This window comes from Pituophis catenifer, unplaced genomic scaffold (assembly GCF_029215685.1).
Source record: "Pituophis catenifer annectens isolate HBS135680 unplaced genomic scaffold, rPitCat1.0.hap2 SCAF_2, whole genome shotgun sequence".
NCBI lineage: Eukaryota > Metazoa > Chordata > Lepidosauria > Squamata > Colubridae > Pituophis > Pituophis catenifer.
In genome coordinates, this window is record NW_027256882.1 from 125479052 (window position 1) to 125501805 (window position 22754).

General features: G+C 40.2%; 2 protein-coding genes across 4 annotated transcripts in view; one reads left to right on the forward strand and one right to left on the reverse strand.

The window, feature by feature from the left end:
• Positions 1-320, reverse strand: part of ARHGAP44 (Rho GTPase activating protein 44) — a 139252-nt gene extending 138932 nt beyond the window's left edge. Inside the window, exon 1 of the mRNA XM_070937459.1 lies at positions 263-320. Within this exon, the coding sequence (XP_070793560.1) occupies positions 263-288 (26 nt within the window). The 5' untranslated portion in view covers positions 289-320. The remainder of the gene's footprint in view (positions 1-262) is intronic.
• Positions 1-22754, forward strand: part of LOC139312560 (cytochrome P450 2C5-like) — a 36453-nt gene that overhangs the window by 2303 nt on the left and 11396 nt on the right. Inside the window, exons 1-8 of one of the 3 annotated variants that reach the window (XM_070937456.1) lie at positions 3160-3262; positions 3392-3552; positions 4483-4612; positions 6821-7028; positions 15432-15594; positions 16917-17066; positions 19403-19563; positions 20519-20695. In XM_070937456.1, the coding sequence (XP_070793557.1) occupies positions 6855-7028; positions 15432-15594; positions 16917-17066; positions 19403-19563; positions 20519-20695 (825 nt within the window). In that variant the 5' untranslated portion in view covers positions 3160-3262; positions 3392-3552; positions 4483-4612; positions 6821-6854. Of the gene's footprint in view, positions 1-3159; positions 3263-3391; positions 3553-4482; positions 4613-6820; positions 7029-15431; positions 15595-16916; positions 17067-19402; positions 19564-20518; positions 20696-22754 lie in introns of those variants that run through there. The other 2 variants (XM_070937458.1, XM_070937457.1) reach the window with 2 other exon arrangements.

Consider the following 22754-nt stretch of genomic DNA (forward strand, 5'->3'; position numbering starts at 1 on the left):
CCCGGTGGTCTCCTACTCCCAGGATGAGTGGTTCAGTTATATGGGCAGTTGGCTTTCCACCAAGGATAGTCCCATCCACCTGCTCGAATCTAATGGGGTTGCGTAAAGTGGATATCTGGAGTCCTAACTCCTCCGCCACAGCATGGCGAATCAGGCATCTAGTACACCCAGAATCAATTAAATCCTTCTGTTTACACACTTGTTTCGTTATTGGATGACGTAAGACAATCGGTATCAGAAACGGACGTACGGGTTCACTTACCATGGGGTCCTGGATGTCTTCATCATCCTCGCTAGTCCCCGTGGTCTCAGGAACACGAGCTGTCCCAGGCGAACTGCTCACGCTGGACTGTAGTGTCATCTCTGACAGGGAGGCATGGGTTGCTGTTCTAGACCGCTCCAGTGTATGTCCAGGCCTCTCCTTTGGTACATTGTTCAGTCCCTGCGGTCTTGGGGTGGACATCCGAGGTGGCGGTAGGGGACATTCAGCCGCTCTATGCCCCTCCTGGTTGCATCGGAAGCAGCGGAACGGGCGTCTGCCTGTCTCACCAACCCCGGTCCCTGTAAACAGGGGTGGTCTGGAGAGAGCCTTCTCATTTGACCGCCCGACGGGACCCCGCCTTTGTGGGACTTGACCCACACCCTGGGGCCTGAATTCCCAAAGACCGATGTCCAAAGCAACAGCCACCTTGTACCATTCTGACAGGCGAGGTCCTAAACCACGGTACACACATGCTTGACGTATCTCCCTGTCCAGCCCAGATTGAAACTGGTGGATGAGGAGGCGTTCTGGCCATGTCCGTAACTTCTCGGCTAAACTGTGGAATTCTTTAACGTAATCCTTAGTTGGGCGACCTCGTTGCCTCAGCCCTACTAGCTCCCCCTCAATCACCTGGGTCCGGGTCTCATCCTCAAACCGGGCCCGTAACGCCTCCAGGAATAGTCCGAGGTCTGTCAATTCACAAGCGTGCTCACTGTGTAGATCAGCGACCCAGTCTGCAGCCTCGCCTGTGAGTACTGCTGTCACAGCTACCACCATGGACCATTGTGAGGGATATAACCTGCCATACAGGTCCATATGACTAATTACCTGACTAAGGAATAACTCTACCTTCTCCGACGTCCCATCAAACATAGCCTGCACTGGAGGTAGGCCCCAAAGGTTTTGTGGGGTCCATAACCCGGGGCCCCACTGTGGTCTATCTGGCGGGGCTGTGGTGGTCTAACCCCCCCCGCCTGGGGCCCGTTGCCTATCTAGCCCCGGATCTGCTCCCCCTCTCTCCCTGCCAGGTTGAGCAGCCGGCCTCGGAGGTGCCCCCCCAAAGGACAAAATAGTACCAATGTTTGCTGGGAGGTGCTCACCACTGGCTCGGCTTGTACGCCGTTCAAGCTTAAACTTTGGACTAGCGATACGTAGCCTGCTTTCAGGTCTGCTCCCCTGCCACGTCCCAGTTGGTTCTGTGCTAGGCACCCAGGGCTGCCAGGAAGGCGCGTCCCAGAAACTGGCCTCCCCGAACCTGTCCCGCAGTACATCCATTGTGGTTGCTCCTGGGCCGGTGGAGTAACTCCATTCTCTATCATCCTCATCGACCCATTGGCGTTCCCTCCAGCCCTGGAATTGGGTGCCAGTGTACGGAGGGGTCTGCACCTGTGTGCCGGTCAGGGCCGAACTATGCCACATGTTTCAGCCCCAACAGGGGCTGCCGCCCCAAGGCCATGCGTTTCTTCGAGTCCTGTCTTCACCCGGGGCTCTGCGGTTACCTCTTTTGGTGGGTCTCGTTGCTTTGGCCACACTACTGGTTGCTCACTCGGGTCGTGCGCCTCAACAACCGTGTCCTCTGCAGCCTCCTCCTCCAACTCCTCAGGCAGCGCATCAGCAGGAACCCCCTCCGCCATAGCGCTGCTCCGGCGTGCCGTCCAATCGATGAGGGAGTTGTGAGCCGCGTCTTTCTCTCGGCCTCCGGTAGCCCGTTATCACCAAGACACAAGTAACACACGAAGGTTCCAGCGATGTAACTCGGTTTATTAGTGACAACAGCTCATTCAGGAAGCCGGAATGCGAAGCAAAACAAAGACGCGGCTATCAACTGTTACCAGTAGCGCCCTTTTATAGAGCAAGCCAGTACCGGCCAGCTGGGCGCGTTTGAAAATCCCGCTGCGTACTTCCGGGCGCGTACTCTTGACATCATCATTGCCGGCCCAGTCTCCTCGGTCACCCTCCGCCGGCATCGCAGCTGCTTGCTCGTTGTGCCTTCCAGGTAGTCCCTCGTGAAGCCCGCTAATTACCCGTGCTCCGTAGACTCCTAGCCGCAACTCCTAGCCCCATCACCATCACCCTGTGCCTCCCACGCCCGCACCAACCCCCCCCCCCCCGGGCAGCTGCTGTCTCTTGACGTTCATGGACATGGTGTCGAGTGCTGCGTGATGCTCGTCAGAAAGTCACCTGATAGGAAATGAAGAGAGATGGATGTTCCAGATCTGTTAAGATTTTATCAAAACTAGATTTAAAAATGAAGTTGATTGTATTAGATTTTTAGTATCCTGAACCAAAGCTGAGCCTAAGAATTATTTTTCCCTTTTCTCTTAACCCCATCCTCCCTCCAAAAAGCTTTGTAGAGGCTTACTTGGTTGTCCCCCTTCTCTTCACAAATCATCACATATGGCCAAATGATATTTATTTAAATTTCCAGTAATGGCAAAGGAAGAAATTAACATTAAAAGGGTCAATAAATAGAACTAATAGTTATCATAAAAAAAATGCCACCTAAAACTAAAACAAAAAATAAAATTGAAACTTCCTGTTTTTAAGCCAGCATTTGGAAACCTTATGACCTTTGACCTACTCCTGGTTAACCCCCAGATATTGTGAGGGATTGGAAACCCCTTGATTGCCTACCATGATGCAAAAGATTGACTCTGTGGTAATATAGAGAGGTCCAGGAGGCGGCAGCAGCAAACTTCCGTAATTCCCTCAAATCCTTAAACTGAAATGGCAACATTCTGTCAGCAATCACTGTTAAGTGAAATCCCTCCTTCTTAAGTTTTTTTTTTTTTTTTAATTGTGCTTCCAGGGCACGTGGTTTGTAAAGGAGAGCAAGAATTGGTGGTTATGCACCAAATATTTGCTATTATGCTTGGCTGGCTGAGTTGAAAGTACATTTTGGATTTGCTGTCCTTAACAATTCTGCTTTTGGTCTCTGTTCCGGTCTTATTAAGAACACTTTTTGGAAATTAGAAGTTGGAAGAATACTATTATGTGCAAGTAAAGAATATTATTACTACTATTATTATGTATATGTAAAATGACCCAGACAATACATTGTCTTTAAATACTTATATATGCTAAAGAAAAGTTGATAAATAAATTCTTTCTCTCTCTTTTTTTTAAAAGAACACTTTTAACTGCTGCTGAAATCTGATAGCATCCCATTAACAAAGGCGTTGCAATCCTAGCAGGCAAAACCTGATGCAGCTCTGGAATGCCTGAATATTTAACAAACATGGTAAAAGGTTCTGATGCTAATCTTCTGGGTGTTCATTGGCTGGTTGGAGGTATGACACAATGTTATACCAATCTGTTCAATATTTTTATAACCTAAACAATATTTACAGGCTCTTTCTTCCCCGGCAAGTGCATTCTGGCAGAATGAGCATGCTCCAGGTCTTTTCTATTAAATATTGTCACTTTATGGGACCTGAGAATCTGGCATTTTATACCCTCCCCCAGGGAAATATGTATAACATCCTCTGAAACTTTGGTCTCAGATTGGGGTTGTTGTGTTTGTGGGGCTTCTGGTTTGGTGTGATTTGTTGCAGTTTGTTTATAGGCTGCCTATGGAGTGGAATGCTTTCAACTGTTTTTATTGTTTGCAAGCCTTCCCCCCAAGGGTCAATGAGAATGGGTAGCTATAATAAATTTAAATAAATAATGAGTAAAAGGCGAAGGATTTTTGTATAAAAAATTGCTTTTAAAAGATACTCATCATCCCTAGTTCTTTTCAGTCACCTTGCCTCCCTTCCCATTGGTTAAGCTGGGCCACTTGTAAAATACACTCCAATCCTTCATTTTTCCCAGGTCTCAAGGATTGAAGGAAAAGTGAAAGCCACATCATGCTAAGAACTAGTAGTTTTGATCTAACAGATGTTAAAGATAAACCCATGCTTTCCAGTAAGCTGAAAAAAAATAATTAGTTAATAATTATTTATAATTATTATAAATAAAATAGTTAATTAGTCCCTGAAGTTTTGTTTTGTTTTGTTTTTTGTTTTGTTTTGGTGAAAGTTTGAAATACATCCTGGATTTGTCACAGAAATGTACATTTTATATTATGTGTTTTAAAAAAAATAAAACTGAAAAAACTTTTCTAAAAAAAAAAAAAGAAAACCTAATTTGTATAGTAAAGCAGGAGCTGCTCAGGTTAAAACCGAGATTTGGTTCTGGTTGATGCATATTGGTCAAAATAATCTTATTATCCTTTCAAGGGTATCCTTGAGCCTCCAAGTGACAAGTTCAAGACACACTTGCTCAGAAGTTAAGTCCTGCTATTCTCCAAAGGGTGTTGTTTTCCACAATAAATATTGTGAAGAGGCTTTATCACAACTCCTTTGTGAGGTGAGTTGAGTGCTGTGACTGGAAGCTTTCTGTCAATATTTTCCCCTTCCTTTTCTCTTGCCAGAGAGTTTTTACCATGGGGTAGTTCAAGCTTGTTAGTAACTTACTCTTATTTGGGCAACATTCCTGGATTATTTCTAAGTAACCCAAATGATTTATGTGGATGCTGTTGATATAAGTCTAAAAGATTGATTGGGTTAGAACAAATGAATCCCTATTTTTGTTGTTGCTGCTGCTATTGTTGTTACTACCACTGTTGTAACCTAGTTTCCACTTGAATTTTCTAATCTGCCACACTGATACCGCTTGCAAAACCTATCCAGGATCATTTCCAAAGCCTGTCCAGTTGCAAGCATGTGTAAAGTCTGAACAGGCTCAAAATGTTGGAATACTGCATGAAGGTGGTAGGAAGAGAAGCAGTTCCTGAATTTATCAAAAACTCATACTCAAAACCCCAACCCAAAGGAAAGGCGATACTTTACTAAAGAAACAGAATAATAGCAGCCTAGAAATGCTGAAATCTCTTTATTGTGATTTCTGTCTTATTCTTTTTGGAAATGTGCACATAAAAATGGAAAGAATGAAAGTAATTAATGAAGAGAACTTTACCTCATTGGTTCAGAATCTCTTGTAGTGCTGAACAACAAATTTTGTGCTGAATTTTTTTTTGCTCACCAGTTTCAATAACACGGGAACAGAATAGTTCGAGAATCCCTGGAAAGTTCTATTATTGTAAAACCAACTGAAGTTTCAAAGCCTTTTTTAATGCAACCTTGTCTTAATTGTGCTATTGCTGTCCTTCAGATGAATTTAAAGATTGTGCTACTGTGGCAAAATTGGTTATCTCCAGAGATACGGGGTTCCTTGGTTGCAAAAGCAAACATCCAAACCTGGGCAATTCCCAAACAGTGAAAGTGAATGCGATAGAGGTGACTTCGGGCTCTTCCAAAGGGTGTAGTCCTGGATGGCTGTGAAGAGGCTGTTACCAGAGGGTTTATTTCTTGAGGATCTTCTAGAAACAATACAGTACTCCTCAAAGAAGAGGGATTTTTTAGAATGAACTAATGTAAAGGAATTTTCATTATATTTAACACTGATTTGGACCATTCCAAGATCACAGATACACTTAAATAAGAAGACAAAAAGTAGATTTTGTTGAAACTCCTTACCCTTCCACTTGGAAGGAGAACTTGAGTAATCTTGAGTAGGACATTGCAGGGCTAGTCACAAGTTTACAAGTGAGTCTCACCGCCCTATTCATATAAGTAGGTTTTATGGCTTAGAAATACTAAAACTATGTGGCTCATGTTCCCACCCCACCTCTCCAAATTTGTATTTACAATTCAATATTACAGAGCCTATGAATCTAAATACTGGTATTACCAGTCATTTTATCAGAGATGTTTGAATTACACACTACCAATCTCTTAGGCATTTCCCCTCTCAGTAATAATGGGGATTACAGTAAATCAGTGGTGAAATGTAAATTTTGTTACTACCGGTTCTGTGGTGGTGGTGGTGGGGGGTTAATATGACTGAGTGGGCGTGGCCAACTTTTTTTTTTAACTTTTAAAACCATTTTTCTACAACCTCTTTGGCTAAAGAGGTTGTTTAAAAAAATGCTTTTAAAGCCTCTGACAATTGCAGCTGACTTGCCTGATCAGCAGAGGCTTTTTCTTTTTTTTAAAGCCTCTGACAATTGCAGCTGACTTGCCTGATCGACAGAGGCTTTGTTTTTACTTTATAACCTCTTCAGCGTGGCTCAGCTGGGCAATGGGGGTGGGGCAGGGATTTTTGCTACCGGTTCTCTGAACCACCCGCCTCCATCGCTACTGGATCTGACAATCCGGTACGAACCAGGAGCATTTCACCCCTGGTTTAAATTGACTTGTGACTTGTGACATATAAAATTTTCCTATGCACAGGTGGTTACCAATTTTTTTTCTGAAAAACTCCTCACCTACATAAAAGGCAAATGTCTCAGTTTTAAACCCACCCCATACCTCCCCCCAAAAAAATACAGGAACAAGAACTTATTTCTGTCTACAGGGAGAAGTTATGGATGTTGATAAGTAACTCTCCTTAAAGCAAAAGAATAAATTAAGCTGAAAGTAAACAAGGAGGTGTGTGAAAGGTTAGAGAGAATCTGGACTTTAGTTATGATTGTGCAGGAGGCCTCCTCCTTTCAACTTTGTCTCATTTAAACAGCTTCTTGGATTTTTCAAGAGGAACTCAGAGAAGGATGGAGCTGACGTGGACAGGAGTTCTACTTCTTCTCTGTGTACTTTTCACCCTTTTCTCATCTTTTCAAATGTATAAGAAAAAAGGGCAGCTGCCCCCCGGACCTACTCCATGGCCTATTCTGGGGAACCTCTTGCAGCAAGATGTACTACCTCTGTTTAAATCCTATAAAAAGGTATGATTCCTTTTTCTACTTTTAGTAGTTGGAGGTGTTGATGTTGAGTCTTCATGTATATATTTCCAGCAGGTAGTTTAGCATAGAATTGCTTTGTAGCAACCTGATAAAAGCATAATGTTTGGTAAAAGGGATAATAAGTAGTAATAATAGGAGTTTTAAAAAACTAAATGTCTGGCTTCAACTTTGTTTCATTTGAGTTAGCATCAAACTCAATGAAATCTCTTCCTTCTCTAGCCATCCTGCTTGATCCCAGTTTGTTGAAATGCAGACACACCTTCTGTCCTAACTAACCAAACACTAAGACTTATCTGGGTTGCAAAAATCTGGATAATCACTAGATGGCAACAAAAACATACAGAAATTCTTTGCTGCAAACTAGTGATTAGCTGATGGTGCCACAGTTGATGAAGTTTTCCTCCCTGTTTTACTTAAATTTGTGTTACTTGTCATTTTGATAGTTTGGAATAATCAAATAATCAAAGAGCCTTGATAGTACAGTGGTCTAAGCACCCTGTTATTAACACAGCTGCCTGCAATTTACTGCTGGTTCGAATGTCTCCAAGGCTCAAGGTTGACTCAGCCTTCCATCCTTTCTAAGGTAGGTGAAATGAGGACCCAGTTTGTGGGGGCAATAAGCTGACTTTGTATAAATATACAAAAGTATGAAGGCTATTGCTTAACGCATTGTAAGCCGCCCTGAGTCTCCGGAGAAGGGCGGCATATAAATCAAATTTAAAAAAAAAATATTTTAAATAATAATTATTTAACAAAAACAGCCAATCAGCAACCCAACAATCAATAATAGACCAAACACAAAAGTACTTCACAATACCCAACTTATAAAATATACCTGATATAGTCCAACAATTTCCTTTCTTGTTCCCAATTCTTATTTTCAAGTCTCAAGTCACTTCCCTTTTTTGGGTGTTATATTTCACAAATCCAAAATATCCATAGTCCAAGTTCTCTTCAACAAAGGTTATTTTCTTTTTTCTTTTTAATGACGTGTACGTTATAATCCACAAAGTAGTAAATTATAATCCACAAAGGTTCACTAAATTGTAATCCACAAAGGCCCACCAAACCCTAGAATTATATCCAACAGATTATAAATCCCCAAAGAGAACAGTTGAAAGCTGAAGTATAAAAATCTTCATTTATTTTATAAGCAACCTCTATTATTTCCCAGTTTCAGTTGCTCAGTTGCTCAGTTGTTAAGATCTATATCCAATCAGGGAGCTACAGTGTTTAAAGCTTACACTATTTCCACTCTCTTTCTCTGTACGTCTCTCTGTAAACAGTTCCCAGGTGCAGGCAGCTTATCTAAGTCTTGTAACAATGTTTTTCCAATAAGCTACCCAAGGTCAGTTATTCACACTTTCTTTTCTTCACTTTCTTCACTTTCTCTATGGTTTTTTTTCTGGCCATTTTTTCTGGCCAGTAGGCGTCACTGTTGCTCTATTTCTCTTCTACTCCTTTCTTTTAACTTCCTTTAGCATATGCCATTTTTTCCCCTTTAAGGGTTCTCAAACCCAAGTTTTATAATCCCAAATAAAGTTTTAATTCGATAATATCCAGTTAGTTCGATAATATCCAATTAATATAATCCTTAGGTTAACCAGTCCATTTTTCCTCTTTTAACATTTATATTTCAAATTATTTAAATAGTTCAAATTTCTTGTTCAAATCTATTTCAGCTTTGTGCTTGTTCGCCACCATTTTCAGGGTGTGGGAGAAAAACAAATCCATCCCCTTCTTTTACAGCCCCACTGTCACTCAGCCAATTTTGAAAGGGGCAAGTTTGACAGAAGTTATAAGATTAGAAGATTCTCACCCAACCACCACACTGTTCTTCTTCAGTGTTCCCTCATTCTTCTCTGTTTGGGCTGTCACAGCCTTGGACAGCACGCAGTGGCCATCTTTTCCTTCCTGCTGGATCAAACAAGGAGTTAACGATCTCCTTGTGGTCTATGGGGGTCTCCTCTCTTCTTCACTAACCCTCCAAGGTGGCTTACATCCATTGGGACCCTCTGGCAAGAGGAATTCAGTGAACTTCCATAGAGCCCTATGAAAGAATCATCATGTCGCCGTGATGTCAGCTCCGCCCTATCAGTTCCACCCCCCTTGGAGACATGACAGAGAACTTTGATATCCAGAAAGGTACTAGATAGGGATGTCCCCACTGCTATTTATATTGACTTTGAAAGTGTTAACCTGGAACATTCAGCAAGATGAAGAAATAAAAGGAATGGAAATAGAAAAAGAGAAATACAAGCTACAGGCATGTGCAGATGACTAGAAGACTCCTTAGAAACTGGACTGAAGCTAATTAGAAAAATAGAAGAATATGAGGAAGTAGCAGGACTGAAAATAAATAAGGATAAGACAAAGATTTTAGTTAAGAATTTTACAGATACACAAAAAAGAGTTTTGATGGAAATAATTAATTAAAGCACTTGTTATGTATTCTTGATAGTATATGTAATTTTATGTTTTGTTTCTTTTGCTTTTTGCTTTTTGTTATTTCTGTTATTATTTTAAAAACAATTACATTTTATATAAACCCCATAATATTAGCCATATCCCACAAACTCAGGGGCACCAACAATGTTCTGGAATCTAATCATATTTGTGGATGTTAAGAATTCTTGGGGACTTCCGGTTTGTCTGTCTCCGGTGAAAGACGGTCCCTTTTTAAGGACCGCCAGCCCCGCTGCCAGTAGAGCCGCTTCGATTTCGGGAAGCGGCTTGAAAACTCCAAAATCTGCAGGATTTGAGGAGAAGAGCAAGCAAGGTGCAGGTCAAGCCCCTGTGAGCCCCCAGAAAATTGCTACTGGGGAGGAAACAGGCGCAGCTCCCTTTCAACTTGCTGAGACTCCAGACGGCGTGGGACGACTCTGCTTTCCGCAGAGCAAGCCAGCTGCAGCAAACATTCAAATTGAATGAAACCAACCTTAACAATTAGCGGAAATATTAACTTGAACCCTCAAATCTGGAAATTGCAAGTATTATTGCTTTGGTGACTTTTTGATTTAAGTAAAAGTACGATCGAGCGGAAGCGGTTTGAAAAAAAAATGGCGCCCAGCTGCAGCGTTAACAAGCTGAGAGTGAGAGTGGATTTGTGAAGTTATTTCAATCAGCTACAAAGTTGTTCTGCCTGTAATAAGGAGGAACAGGAGAAGGGGAAAAAAATTCCTTTTTAAAATCTGAGTTTGCTTCAGTCTAGTTTCTATCCCCAATTTGATTAAACCTGGGGGATTTTTTCAGAGGACTTTGTGGTGGTGGAAAAGGAAAAAGGACCTCCTTTTTCAGAAAATCTAATATACGTGGCAGGATGGCTTCTAAGAAGCAGGAAGGAAAGGCAGCAGGGGGGGGGGATTCCCCCACACACAAACATGAACAGCAGCTTCCTCCTGCTCAACAGAGTCAGAAAAAAGATTTTGATTTTGAAAGTTTAAAAGAATTTATTACTCAGGCTCTGGATGATAAATTTCAAAAATCTCAACAGGAAATAGATGATAAATTTCAAAAATCTCAACAGGAAATTATGCAAATTATTTTTACAAAATAGACAAAATTTACAGAGTGAATTCCTGGGTGGCCAGACAAAGACAATTGCCTAGAGATGTGGTGATATATTTTACAGACAGAACAATAAGAAATGATATTTTGCAAAAATCTTTTCTTTCTTCTGTGCAAGTGGAAGGAGCTCAAATTGGAATTTATAAAGAACTACCACCTAAAATGTTAAAAGATAGAAAAGACTTTGGTTTCTTAGTGAATGAATTGAAAAAACAACAAATACCATTTCGGTGGGATGCTCCAACTGGTATAATTCTGAAGTACAATGGAGAAAGACATCGGTTGAACACTGTTGAGAAGGCAGAATATTTTTATTCTACCGTTCTTAAAGAGAGATCACCATCTCCACGTACATCCACAGTGTTGGAGATTAAGGAGAGCGATAAGAAGCAACCTCAGCAAGAGAAGGAAGAACAGACTAAGCAGGTGGAGCCAGTGGAAACGCAGGGTGCTACAGGAGGTTTTCTGGAGGAGTACCTGTTAGAATCTTCTCCAATTTTGGACCCGGCTCGGATGGTTGAAGTCAAAGACCAGCGTGTAACTCGTGCAAAATCTAAGCAACTTAAAGAAAAGCAACAACAGGAAAGACAATACAAAAAGGGAGCTAAGAGTACTACACAAGAAAGTGAAGCCATGGGGGGAGCAAAACCGAAGACTTCGGAAGATATTTGGCTCGTCGCTTCAAAAAGATGAAGATGACAATTAAGCTTTTATCTTGGAATGTTAATGGGCTGAATTTACCACAGAAAAGGAAGAAGCTATTTACATATTTGAGACAATTTAATAATGATATAATCTGTTTACAAGAAACTCATATTAGAACTCAAGATCAAAAATACTTGATAAACCCAAAATTAGGAACACATTTTATAGCTTCAATTTTGGAAAAAAAGAATGGTGTGGTCATTTATGTAAATAAAAGATTGACAGCTAAAATTATAGAAGCAGATGAAGATGGTAGGTTTATAGCAATTGAATTGCATACAGTAAATGGCCAAATTCTTCTGATTGGAATTTACGCTCCTAACCAACAACAGGACCATTTTTATAAAACTTTACACACTAAAATACTGCAATGGGATTATAGATCCATTTTAATTATGGGAGATTGGAATGGAGTAATTGATTCCAAATTAGATAAAAAGAGCCTGGCGAAATCAAGGATTAGATTACCACAGACTTTTTTCAACATGAAAGAAGATTTGGAATTAAAAGATATCTGGAGAATACATAATCCAAAAGAATTGGACTATACTTTTTTTTCTGGCAGACATAGATCTTTCTCTAGGATTGATTTTATTTTGTTATCAGACAATCTACTTGTTAAGACAAAAAGAACAAAGATTTTCCCAAGAACCCTGACCGACCATAGCCCAGTATGGATAGAAATTGAGATGGGAAAGACTGAGAGAAGATCACGGAGATTAAATGAAAACTTGTTTAGATATGAAAAAAATATAATAGAACTTAAAAAGCAGTTGAAAGAATTTTTTGAAATAAATTTGAATAAGGGTACCCCAATTGAAATTGTGTGGGATGCGAGTAAAGCGTATATGAGAGGGGTACTCATTCATATGAATTCTAAACATAAACTGAATCGACAAAAGAAAAGATCTGAATTGGAAGTAGAAATAAAGAATAAAGAACAGTTACTTATTAAAAATCCAACAGATGAAAGAATACGTGGTGCTATAAAACTTTTGAAAGATCAATTTCAAATGCTTATGGCGGAACAAGCTGCAACAAATTTACAATATGCGAAGTATAATACCTTTTGTAATGCCAATAAACCGGGCAGATGGTTGGCCTACACATTAAGGAAGAAGCAGAGCATACGGACTATTGATAGTATTGATATTGGAGGGAAAGAAATTTTACAACAAAAATTAATTAAAGAAACTTTTGTAGATTATTACACCAAATTATATGCTAAAGATGATATGCAGAATGGACTTATAGAAAAATATTTAGAAAATAAAAGAGTCACCAAAATTACTAACCAACAAAAGGAAAGAATGAATTATCCTATAACAGTTGAGGAAATAATTGCAGCAATTAAACAATTAAAAACAGCTAAAGCTCCTGGAACGGATGGCTTGACTGCAGTGTATTACAAAACTTTGCAAGCAGAAATGGTGGAACAACTTAGAGACTTATTTTGTAACATACAACAAGGGGGTAAAATACCCCCATCATGGAAAACAGCTTACATTTCTTTGATACCAAAAGAACAAGTAGGTCCTAAAAAACCGGAGAATTATAGACCAATATCTCTTCTGAATAATGATTATAAAATTTACGCAAAAGTACTAGCCAACAGGTTGATGCCAGTAATCCAAGAGGTGATTCACGATGATCAAGCGGGATTTATAGAGGGCAGATATATGAAGGACAATGTAAGGCAAGTTATAGATTTATTGGAATATCTTGAGAAGAATAAACAGATCCCTGCAGTGCTGGTTTTCCTGGATGCGGAGAAGGCCTTTGATAGAGTGGACTGGAATTTTCTACTAAAGACTTTAAAAAAGATGGACTTTGGGGATCAATTTATACAGGCGGTCTCAGCAATTTACCAAGAGCAAAAGGCACAGATTATTATTAATGGAAGTTTGACAACAGATTTTAATATTGAAAAAGGAACAAGACAAGGTTGTCCCTTATCCCCATTGTTATTTATTTTAACACTAGAAGTCTTGTTGAATACAATACGGGACTTGAATATCTTGAAAGGTATAGTGATAAGGCAAGTGGACTACAGAATAAAGGCATTTGCAGATGATCTGGTTGTTACCCTAACACAGCCGATGGAATCAATAATCCAGATGAAAGACATTATACAAGACTATGGCACAGTATCAGGTTTTAGACTGAACCAGAAAAAAACTAAGATGATAGTTAAAAATATGACACAAGATCGTAAACATGAACTTGAAAGGAGGGCAGGTTTTGAGATTGTACCAAAGGTTAAATATCTAGGAGTTCAGGTTGCAGAATCAAATATGAAATTGTTTCAAAATAATTATGAGGTGTTGTGGCGAGAGGTACAGAAAGATATGGAGACTTGGAAAAAACTGCAGCTGTCTTTACTTGGAAGAATAGCAGCAGTTAAGATGAACATTTTGCCAAGATTTCTTTTTTTGTTTCAAATGATTCCGGTGCTTAAAAATGATAAACAATTGAAAGAGTGGCAAAGTGGAGTGAATAAGTTTGTCTGGAACGAGAAAAAACCGAGAGTGAAATTGAAAATTATGCAAGATGTTCCAGAAAGGGGAGGTCTTAAACTTCCAAACCTACAGTTATATTATGAAGCAGCAGCTTTATCTCAAGCAAGTGACTGGTTTGGAAGGAAAAAGACTGGAATATTGAATATAGAAAGTTTTGATCTTGAATTTGGATGGTATGCTTACTTATTTTATGAAAATAAAGTGGATAAAGTATTCAAAAGCCATATACTTAGAGACTCATTGATGAGAGTTTGGAAGAAGCACTGACTCAAATGGGATTATAAAATACTGCTATGGCTGGATCTTGGTCATATTATGTGGAATACAAATATAATGTCACTAGGGGGGGGTGTTATATAAAGAAGTTCTTTTTACAGATGCGGGCAGATGGCAACTGAAGACATTAGAGACACTGTTGGACGAAGGGATTAACTTGACTTGGTTACAGTATAATCAACTCCAATTGAGATGGAAAGAGGACCAAAAAATTAGTATAATGTTACATGAGGAAGAATTGGTTAGACATATAAAAGAGAAAGGTCCAATGCATATTAAAAGGCTTTACAATGTTTTGTTGGAAAGGGATTCAGAAACTGAATTGGTTAAAGATTGTATGATAAAGTGGGCACAAAATTTTGCAGAACCAGTGATGTTGGAAACATGGGAAAAAATTTGGGTTCAGAATGTTAAATTTACACAGTCGCAGAATCTGAGGGAAAATTTTTATAAAATGTTTTATAGATGGCATTTAGATCCTAAGAAATTGTCGTGTATGTACCCTAATGTTCAACCAAAATGTTGGAGATGTGACTGTTTAGATGCTACATATTATCATGTTTGGTGGACTTGTAAGAAAGTGAAGGCTTTTTGGATAAAAATTTGGTGGGTTATGCAGAATGTTTTGAAGAAAAAAATTCAGTTTTCTCCACAATTGTTTTTATTGGGTATAGTTAAGGGTTTTACATTGAGTGAAACAAAGTTGATATTGTATATGATAACAGCAGCGAGATTATTGATAGGTAAATACTGGAAAAATGAAGCTTTGCCCACTATCGAGGAATGGACTTTGAAGATGGCCAGTTTTGCAGAGATGGCGAAGATTTCAGCATACCTAAAAGATCGTTCACAAGAGACTTATGAATGGGAATGGAAAAAGTGGATAGATTATGTGCAGAACAAATATCAAACTAGGAAGTATCAAATAGCTTTTAATTGATAGTATTATATTAAGATAGAAATACTTGAATTTTGTGAAGATGAAAAATTATATGGGGGATGGAGGGGTTCAAGTTTTATATAAAGGGGTTCTTTGATGGAGTATATTCTGTGGAAGTCTGGGGGGGAGGGGAGGGTTAGGGGGGGTTAGGGAGGGTTAGGTTGGGGAGTTTGGGGTGGGCTGGGGGGGAAATGGGGTGAAAATGTAATTGTAAAACTTTTGCAATTAAAAAAAAAAGAATTCTTGGAATTTTCCTTGAATATTTTGAAGGTTTCTCTGCGATAATTTAAAATGTACTTCAAACATGCTTGGGAATAATTTCACTCTAACATGAGTCATCAGCTAATTAACTAGGTTTTCATTTAATTCTACCTTTAGCTTATTGGACAGTATGGTCCTATCTTTACCATCTGGATTGGATCAAAACCTTTGGTTGTGCTCTGTGGATATAAGATGATAAAAGATGCTTTGATAGATCATGCAGAAGAATTTAGTGGACGTACTGTTGTGCCCACCATTGACCGAATATTCCATAATCATGGTTGGTACTCTTGCATTTCCTTATTTGCTCTTCTTTTTCTTTGAAAGCTACTATGTGCATTTTAAATTATGCTATTAAGTTCTAGAAAGTTTGACTTGAAAGATGATTTTGCAGACATGTTAATTTGGTCACAGGTGTAGGAGAGAGAATAAAACTTTATCATCTATCCTTTTAATGGTCCATTATGAAGTATGTAAGGAGAGGGAGGGAGGGAGGGAAGCAGAGGTGGTATTCAGTAGGTTCTGACCAGTTCTGGAGAACCGGTAGCGGAAATTTTGAGGAGTTTGGAGAAATACCACCTCTGACTGGCCCTGCCCCCATCTATTCTCTCCCTCCCGAGTCCCAGCTGATCGGGAGGAAATGGGGATTTTACATTATCCTTCCCCTGCCACACCCACCATGCCATGCCCACCAAGCCATGCCATGCCATGCCATGCCATGCCATGCCATGCCCACCAAGCAACGCCCACAGAACCGATAGTAAAATTTTTGAATCCCACCACTGGAAGGAGGGAGAGGGGGGGGAGAGAGAGATGGAGAGGGAGAGGGAGAGGGAGAGGGAGGGAGGGAGAGAGAGAGAGAGAGAGAGAGAGAGAGAGAGAGAGAGAGAGAGAGAGAGAGAGAGAGAGCGCTTTCATTTCTACATTGGCCCTTTGAAAAGATACCCAGAAATACTTTTTCAAATAAGAGTTGTTTAGCTGATGCTGTCTGGGCTATTGTTGAAAATTAATTTCATATACTTTCAAAAGAAAATATCTTCTCTTAGCCAATGACTGTCTATACTGTACAAAAATAGTCACATGTTGAAATGGGCCTATTTTTTTCTTCTGCTTCATGAAAATTGCAGGGACAGTAAAGAACAGTCTCTATGTTCAATATACAGATCGTTTTGTCTATATCACAATTGCAGAAACTTGTGTCATGATTTTGATAATGACTAAGAAAATGTACTTTTCTCAACTACTGTATAATTTAAATTTTATAATTATTATTGCAATTGTGTTATCTTTATCTTTAATATTGTCCTGAATAAATTTTTGAGATAAGTAGCTACATAAATTGAAAATGGATGAATAAATATATTAGTGGAAGCTGTATTGGCTAATTAGTATTTCAAGCTGCCAGTTGTGCTTTCTTGAAAGTAGGGAGAGAAGATTTTGTGAGCTACAATTTATTGCAATGCAGTGACCTATCACAGTTATCGTCGAGACAAAGATCTGAAGGAGGAAAGTGCTTGTAACCATTGTTTATATTGAAACACGCTACTTCTCAAAAGCTGAAAACTGACAATCATGCTGTTCTCCCTGTGTCTTTGGTTTCAGGTCTGGCCACTGAAGATGAGAGAACCTGGAAGGAGATGAGACATTTCATGCTATCTACCTTGAGAAATTTTGGGATGGGGAAGAAACAAATGTCCAATAAAGTGCAGGAGGAAGCCCTTTGTCTAGTGGAGGAAGTGGGCAGCATGCAAGGTGTTCCAAAGAAGCCCAAAGCAGTTGTCCTGCAGAAGAATAATTTCATTTGTAAAGAGAATCTGAGAGGGGGTTTTGTATTGTGCAAGTTATAGGAAAATTAGATTCTGAGTCGAAACTCAAATAGCACTAGCAATAGCACTTAGACTTATATGCCACTTCACAGTGCTTTATAGCTCTAAGTGTTTTACAATGTCAGCATATTGCCCCCAACAATCTGGGTCCTCATATTATCGACCTTGGAAGGATGGAAGCCTAACTCAACCTTGAGCCGGGGAGAACTGCTGAACTGCTGGCATTCTAACCACTGCATTCTAACCACTGTGCCTCTACATTTAAGTGCACAAAATAAAGAAAAAGAAAGATAGGTAGCAACAAGCTCCTACTGTGTTGTTTTCACACGCACAGACAAAAATACACATGGGAAATATATAAAACCTTCAAGCTGTTTCCCATACTTTTCTACCCACTGTCAGCTTTTAGCTTCATAAAATTACAAGGATACTGAGAAGCAGTGAAATTTTAGTGTGGCTGCAGCAACTGAGAGATCAGAAATAGGAAGTCATTTAATGGGGTAATTGCAGATTTTTAACCATGGATATGTATAACCAGGTTTTAATATCATGCTAAATTACCCATCAAGTAAATTCAGCAGCCAGCAAAACACTTTATGGCTAAATGAGATGGGCAAGGAAAACATGGATATGAATATGCTACATGAAGGAATGAGGGATGGAGATTGTTAGGCAACATAGACTTAAAATTAAAAAACCACAAATAAAATTCATTCAGGGAATTTTATTACCTTTGAAAACCATCCTCAGTGGACTGTAGGGAAGGAGAAAGGAAAAGAAACAGAAACAAAGAGCGTGGGGCTATTTTTAAAAAGTGTTGGATATATATATATATATATATATATATATGTATGTATGTATGTATGTATGTATGTATGTATGTATGTATGTATGATGTATGTATGTATGATGTATGTATATATATATATATATATATATATATATATATATATATATATATATATATATATATATATATATATATATATTATATAGACAGCAGTATCCAGCAATAAGATGGTAGAAACGTAATGCAGGCTTTCATATATTTAATATATACAGTGGTACTTTGGTATTCATTGTTAATTAATTCCAGAAGGCTTGATGAGTACCAAAAATGAACAATGTTTCCTATAAGGAATAATGTAGTGAGTTACAAGACAACTGACACTGACAAGTTCGAGCTTGTGTGTTGAGTACCAAACAAATGATGAGTACCAGGACAAAATTTTCCCATCAAAATCTATTATGAGTTTCAAAGCAGTTGAGTACCAAGGTACCATGGTACCAGACAACCCTGTGAGCTGTTGGGTCATCCTTTGGTAGAGATTGTGTAGGTGTGGCAGACTTACCCTAGCAACTAGCAATCTTCCTACTAGCTTTCCAATGCTCCACTCCCACCATCAGCCTCGATCACAAGATCCCCATTGACTTTCTGCCTACAAGCTTCCCAGGCTTCCCTATTGACCTGTGGGTAAGTATCAGAAAATGTTGTAAATGAGGATCATGTGACCACAGCAGCACAGAGGCAGCAGCAGCACAACATTGCTGAAATGGCAAGAACTAAATTTTATTGCCACAGGAGTAATGGGTCCCGACATTCTAGATTAGCCCATTTAAGGTATCTCGGTTGAAAGTGTTTTGCCTATGATACACCGTTTTATCCAGCTAAAGTTACAGACACAAGAGTTTTAGAATTATATAGATTTTCATATATTTTAACATATATTTAATGGATTTCAGAGTATTTACCCATCTGGACTGCGTCATTCTAGAAAGATCATGGAGGATTTAGATCTGTAATGACGAACCTATGGCACGCATGCCTGAAGTGGCACACGGAGCCATGTTGCCTGGCACATACAGCATCGCCCGTTCATCTTCCGGGTTTCTGGCGCGCATCCACACGTGACGATCAGCTGGTCTTCTGTTTTCCTGCATGAGCATGTGTGCCGGCCAGCTAATCATCATGTGCACATGTGCGCCAGAAACCCAGAAGAGTAGCTGGCTGAAACCGGAAATTCAGTAGGTTAAACCAGAAGTTCATTTTCGGACGCACGCATGCGCCCTGGGTAGCTCCTCTTCTGAGTTGCAGCCCAGGTGCACACATGCTGCCTTTTCAGCACTCGGTGCCGAAAAGGTTCACCATCACTGATTTAGATGATGTGATTTTTTAAAATTCTAGGTTTATAATGAGATTTATGGAAAAAAAGCTCTGTATTTTCTGATCCCACTCATAAATATTTATGACCTTTCTTTCAGGGCATTCTTTTGAACCAAGAAGAAGATGTACAGGTGCTGTTTCTAATGTAATCTCTGCAGTTGTCTTTGGCAATCGATTTGATTACAAAGATCAAACATTCATAGAGAACCAAAAGACTGTGGAATCTATTTTAAAACTCTGCGGTAATTTTGCAGGAATGGTATGTTACTCTACTTTGCACCTCCTAGCTTGAAGCCTAATTTTTACTAGCAGGAATCCAAATGCTGAAGTCAAAAACGTGAAAATTAGATGTGATGAACTGCTGAGTTGGAGAAGCTAAATCTAGACATCCAGAGAGACTGAGGCACCCAAATATCAATTGATTCCCAGTTCACCTCTTGTAGCTGGACTTATTTCCTATGGACCATTTTCTTCCCTGATCATTACAGCCATAACCCTTTGGGTTCTAGCCTGCTTTTTTCTAGTACTTACTCATTTCTTAACTTGCCAGGGAAGTCCAAATTTGAAATTTCACTGGAGTGATTGATGCCTCCTAATGTTTCACTGCTATTCTCTCTGTGTTACCTTTGTGATACATAGCAGTATTCCATACAAACAAAAAAGAATGTATATTATCCATTTTTTAAAAAGCGCATGGCACATACATACCAAATAATATTGGCAACAGTAATCATTTTATTAAATTATTGACCTCTCTCTCTCTCTCTCTCCAATTTCTTTCCAGCTGTTATATTTGTGCTAATAATCACACACTCTCTTCTCAATTTCAAAAATTATGAGCAGTTACACTATTATCCATTAATGTGAGAGATTGTGGGTAGGGTAGGAAAATAGTGGGTGAATCAATTGACAGATTATCTCACAAATGGAACTCAGGCCAAGTGAGGACAAATATGGGGGGAAATGTTTTTAATGAAATTTTGCTTTAATTAATTTATTGTAAATATGAATTCCTATTCTCAGGTTCTCTATTTATTTGAGACTACTATTACATATATTTTTGTGAAATCCAGTTTTTGCCTTCTTGACCTTGGCATCTATGTGAGCCTTGACAATTAGCAATTTCACTGGAAAAATTAATCTCTGAATGTTTGGAGCATTAAGCACTATAATAGTCTAAAAATATATGCTATTTAACCTGAACTTTGCTACAGGTGTACAATTCTTTTCCAAAAATAATGGAATATTTTCCTGGGCAACACACAAAGACTTTTGCTGATATTGAAAAACTCTGTGGCTTTATCCATAAAGAAGTGGTACTTCACCAGAAAACACTGGATATTCAGGAGCCCCGTGACTTTATTGACTGTTTCCTTATCAAATTAGAGAAGGTATGTCTGTCTGTCTGTCTGTCTGTCTGTCTGTCTGTCTGTCTGTCTCTCTCTCTCTCTCTCTCTCTCTCTCTGTATTTCTGCATAAATATGAGTATTCCCTGATATGCATCTAGCATGAAACTAGTTCATCTAATATGAATGTCAGCCTTGGAAGCCATATTAGGCTGGAAGCTTCAATGCTGCCACCTCCTAGTATGTGGGAAAGTAGGAGGGGGGATTTAGGATTGGGGAATTAGTAGACATAATTGTTGTAGCGTGGGAATAACGAGAGGCACAAGCAAGCTAGTGACAACAGCTCTTTAATTCAGGGTGAGACTTCAGCAAAGAAACACAGGCAACAGTCCTCTTTATATACTTTTCAGAGGCAACCATGAACCAATCAGAATTCACTGAACATTTGAATTTCCTGCACAAAATAGATACATACATAACACCCCTCCACTCCCAGAAGGCACTTATTCTATCTATTTACATATTTACGTACAAAATCACGCAAGTGATCAGGGCGTGTCTTAGTCCTGGTTGACCTGCGCAGTTCAGTTGTTGGCGAGGCATCGAGCCGGTCGGAGGGACCTCCCGTCTCTCCCGGCTCCACCAATGGAATCTCCTGGATTTCTCCGGAGGTGTGGCTATCCCCGGCTGGGAGTGTCGACTCGCTGGGGCAGCGCTGGAACTCTGGGTTGCCAGATAAGTATTCCGGCTTACTCGGGCTTGAGGTAGCTGTGTCAGGAAGACTTTGATAGTTAGGATTTACAGTAATTGAATTTTCGTGTTGTAATCGTTTACGCAATTGATCTATATGTCTCCTCCAAATTTTACCATGCCCTATATCAACTGTGTATGACTTTGGGACGGTAATTCCTACGATGGTTCCCTCTACCCACAAGGGCCAGTTGGTGTAGTTTCTGGCAAATACTGGTGTTCCCACTTGAAATTGCCTTAGTCCTCCCCCTTCCCCCTTGAAGTTATCGGGGGAGTAATTGGGATGCAATCGATCGAGAATGCACCTTAGCTTTCGGCCCATTAAGAGCTCGGCTGGGCTGCAGCCCGAGGTTGGGCACAGGGTGGCGTGCTGTACCGCTAAGAACTCATCTATTCTAGCCTGCCAGTCCCCTGCATCGAGCCGGGAAAGAGCTTCCTTGGCCGTTCTCACAAATCTCTCTACAAGGCCATTCAAAGCCAGATGAAAAGGAGCGGATAATGCATGTCTTATGCCTAACTCGGCTAGATAGCCCTCAAATTGAGTTGCCGTGAATTGGGGCCCATTGTCAGATACCAGGGTGTCCGGTAACCCATGTGTTACAAACAGTTTTCTGAGTACTTTGATTACGGCCTCAGAAGTGGTAGACGGCATTAAGGCAATCTCGAGCCACTTAGAATATGCATCTACAATGATTAAGAAGTTCTGGCCATGGAATGGGCCAGCGAAATCAATGTGAATCCTCCCCCACGGTCCCTTTGGTTTTTCCCATTCCCGAACGGGAGCTATAGGAGGATCTGAGCGGGATTCCTGGCAGGGCCTGCACTTCCCCACCCACTCAGTGACGTTTTGGTCGAGATGTGGCCACCAAACATAGCTACGAGCTAGGCCTTTCATGCGAACAATACCAGGGTGTCCCTCATGCAGCATTTCTAAAACCCTGTACCTTAACTGCGAAGGAATGACCACCCTGTCTCCCCACAATAAGCAACCCCCCAACATTGACAGTTCATTTTTCTTGTTAAAGTACAATTGAAAATCCCCACTGTCCACCTTCGTAGGCCAACCCCACGTTACCCAGCCCATTACAGTGCACAAGACAGAGTCCTTGGCAGAAACCTTTGCCACCTCGCTTGAAGAAATGGGGCCCGGGGATACAATGTCAATGAGTAGCACTGGGGCTTCCGGCGTCGGGTTGTCCAATAGTTCGGGCAAGGGGCATTGGCTGAGGGCGTCAGCATGTCCCAGAGTCTTGCCCGGCCAGTGGAGCAGTTTGTAGGAATAGGCGGCTAAGAAAATGGACCATCTGGTCATCCGGGGAGAAAGTGCAGCCGGGGTCGGTTTATCTCCAGCCAA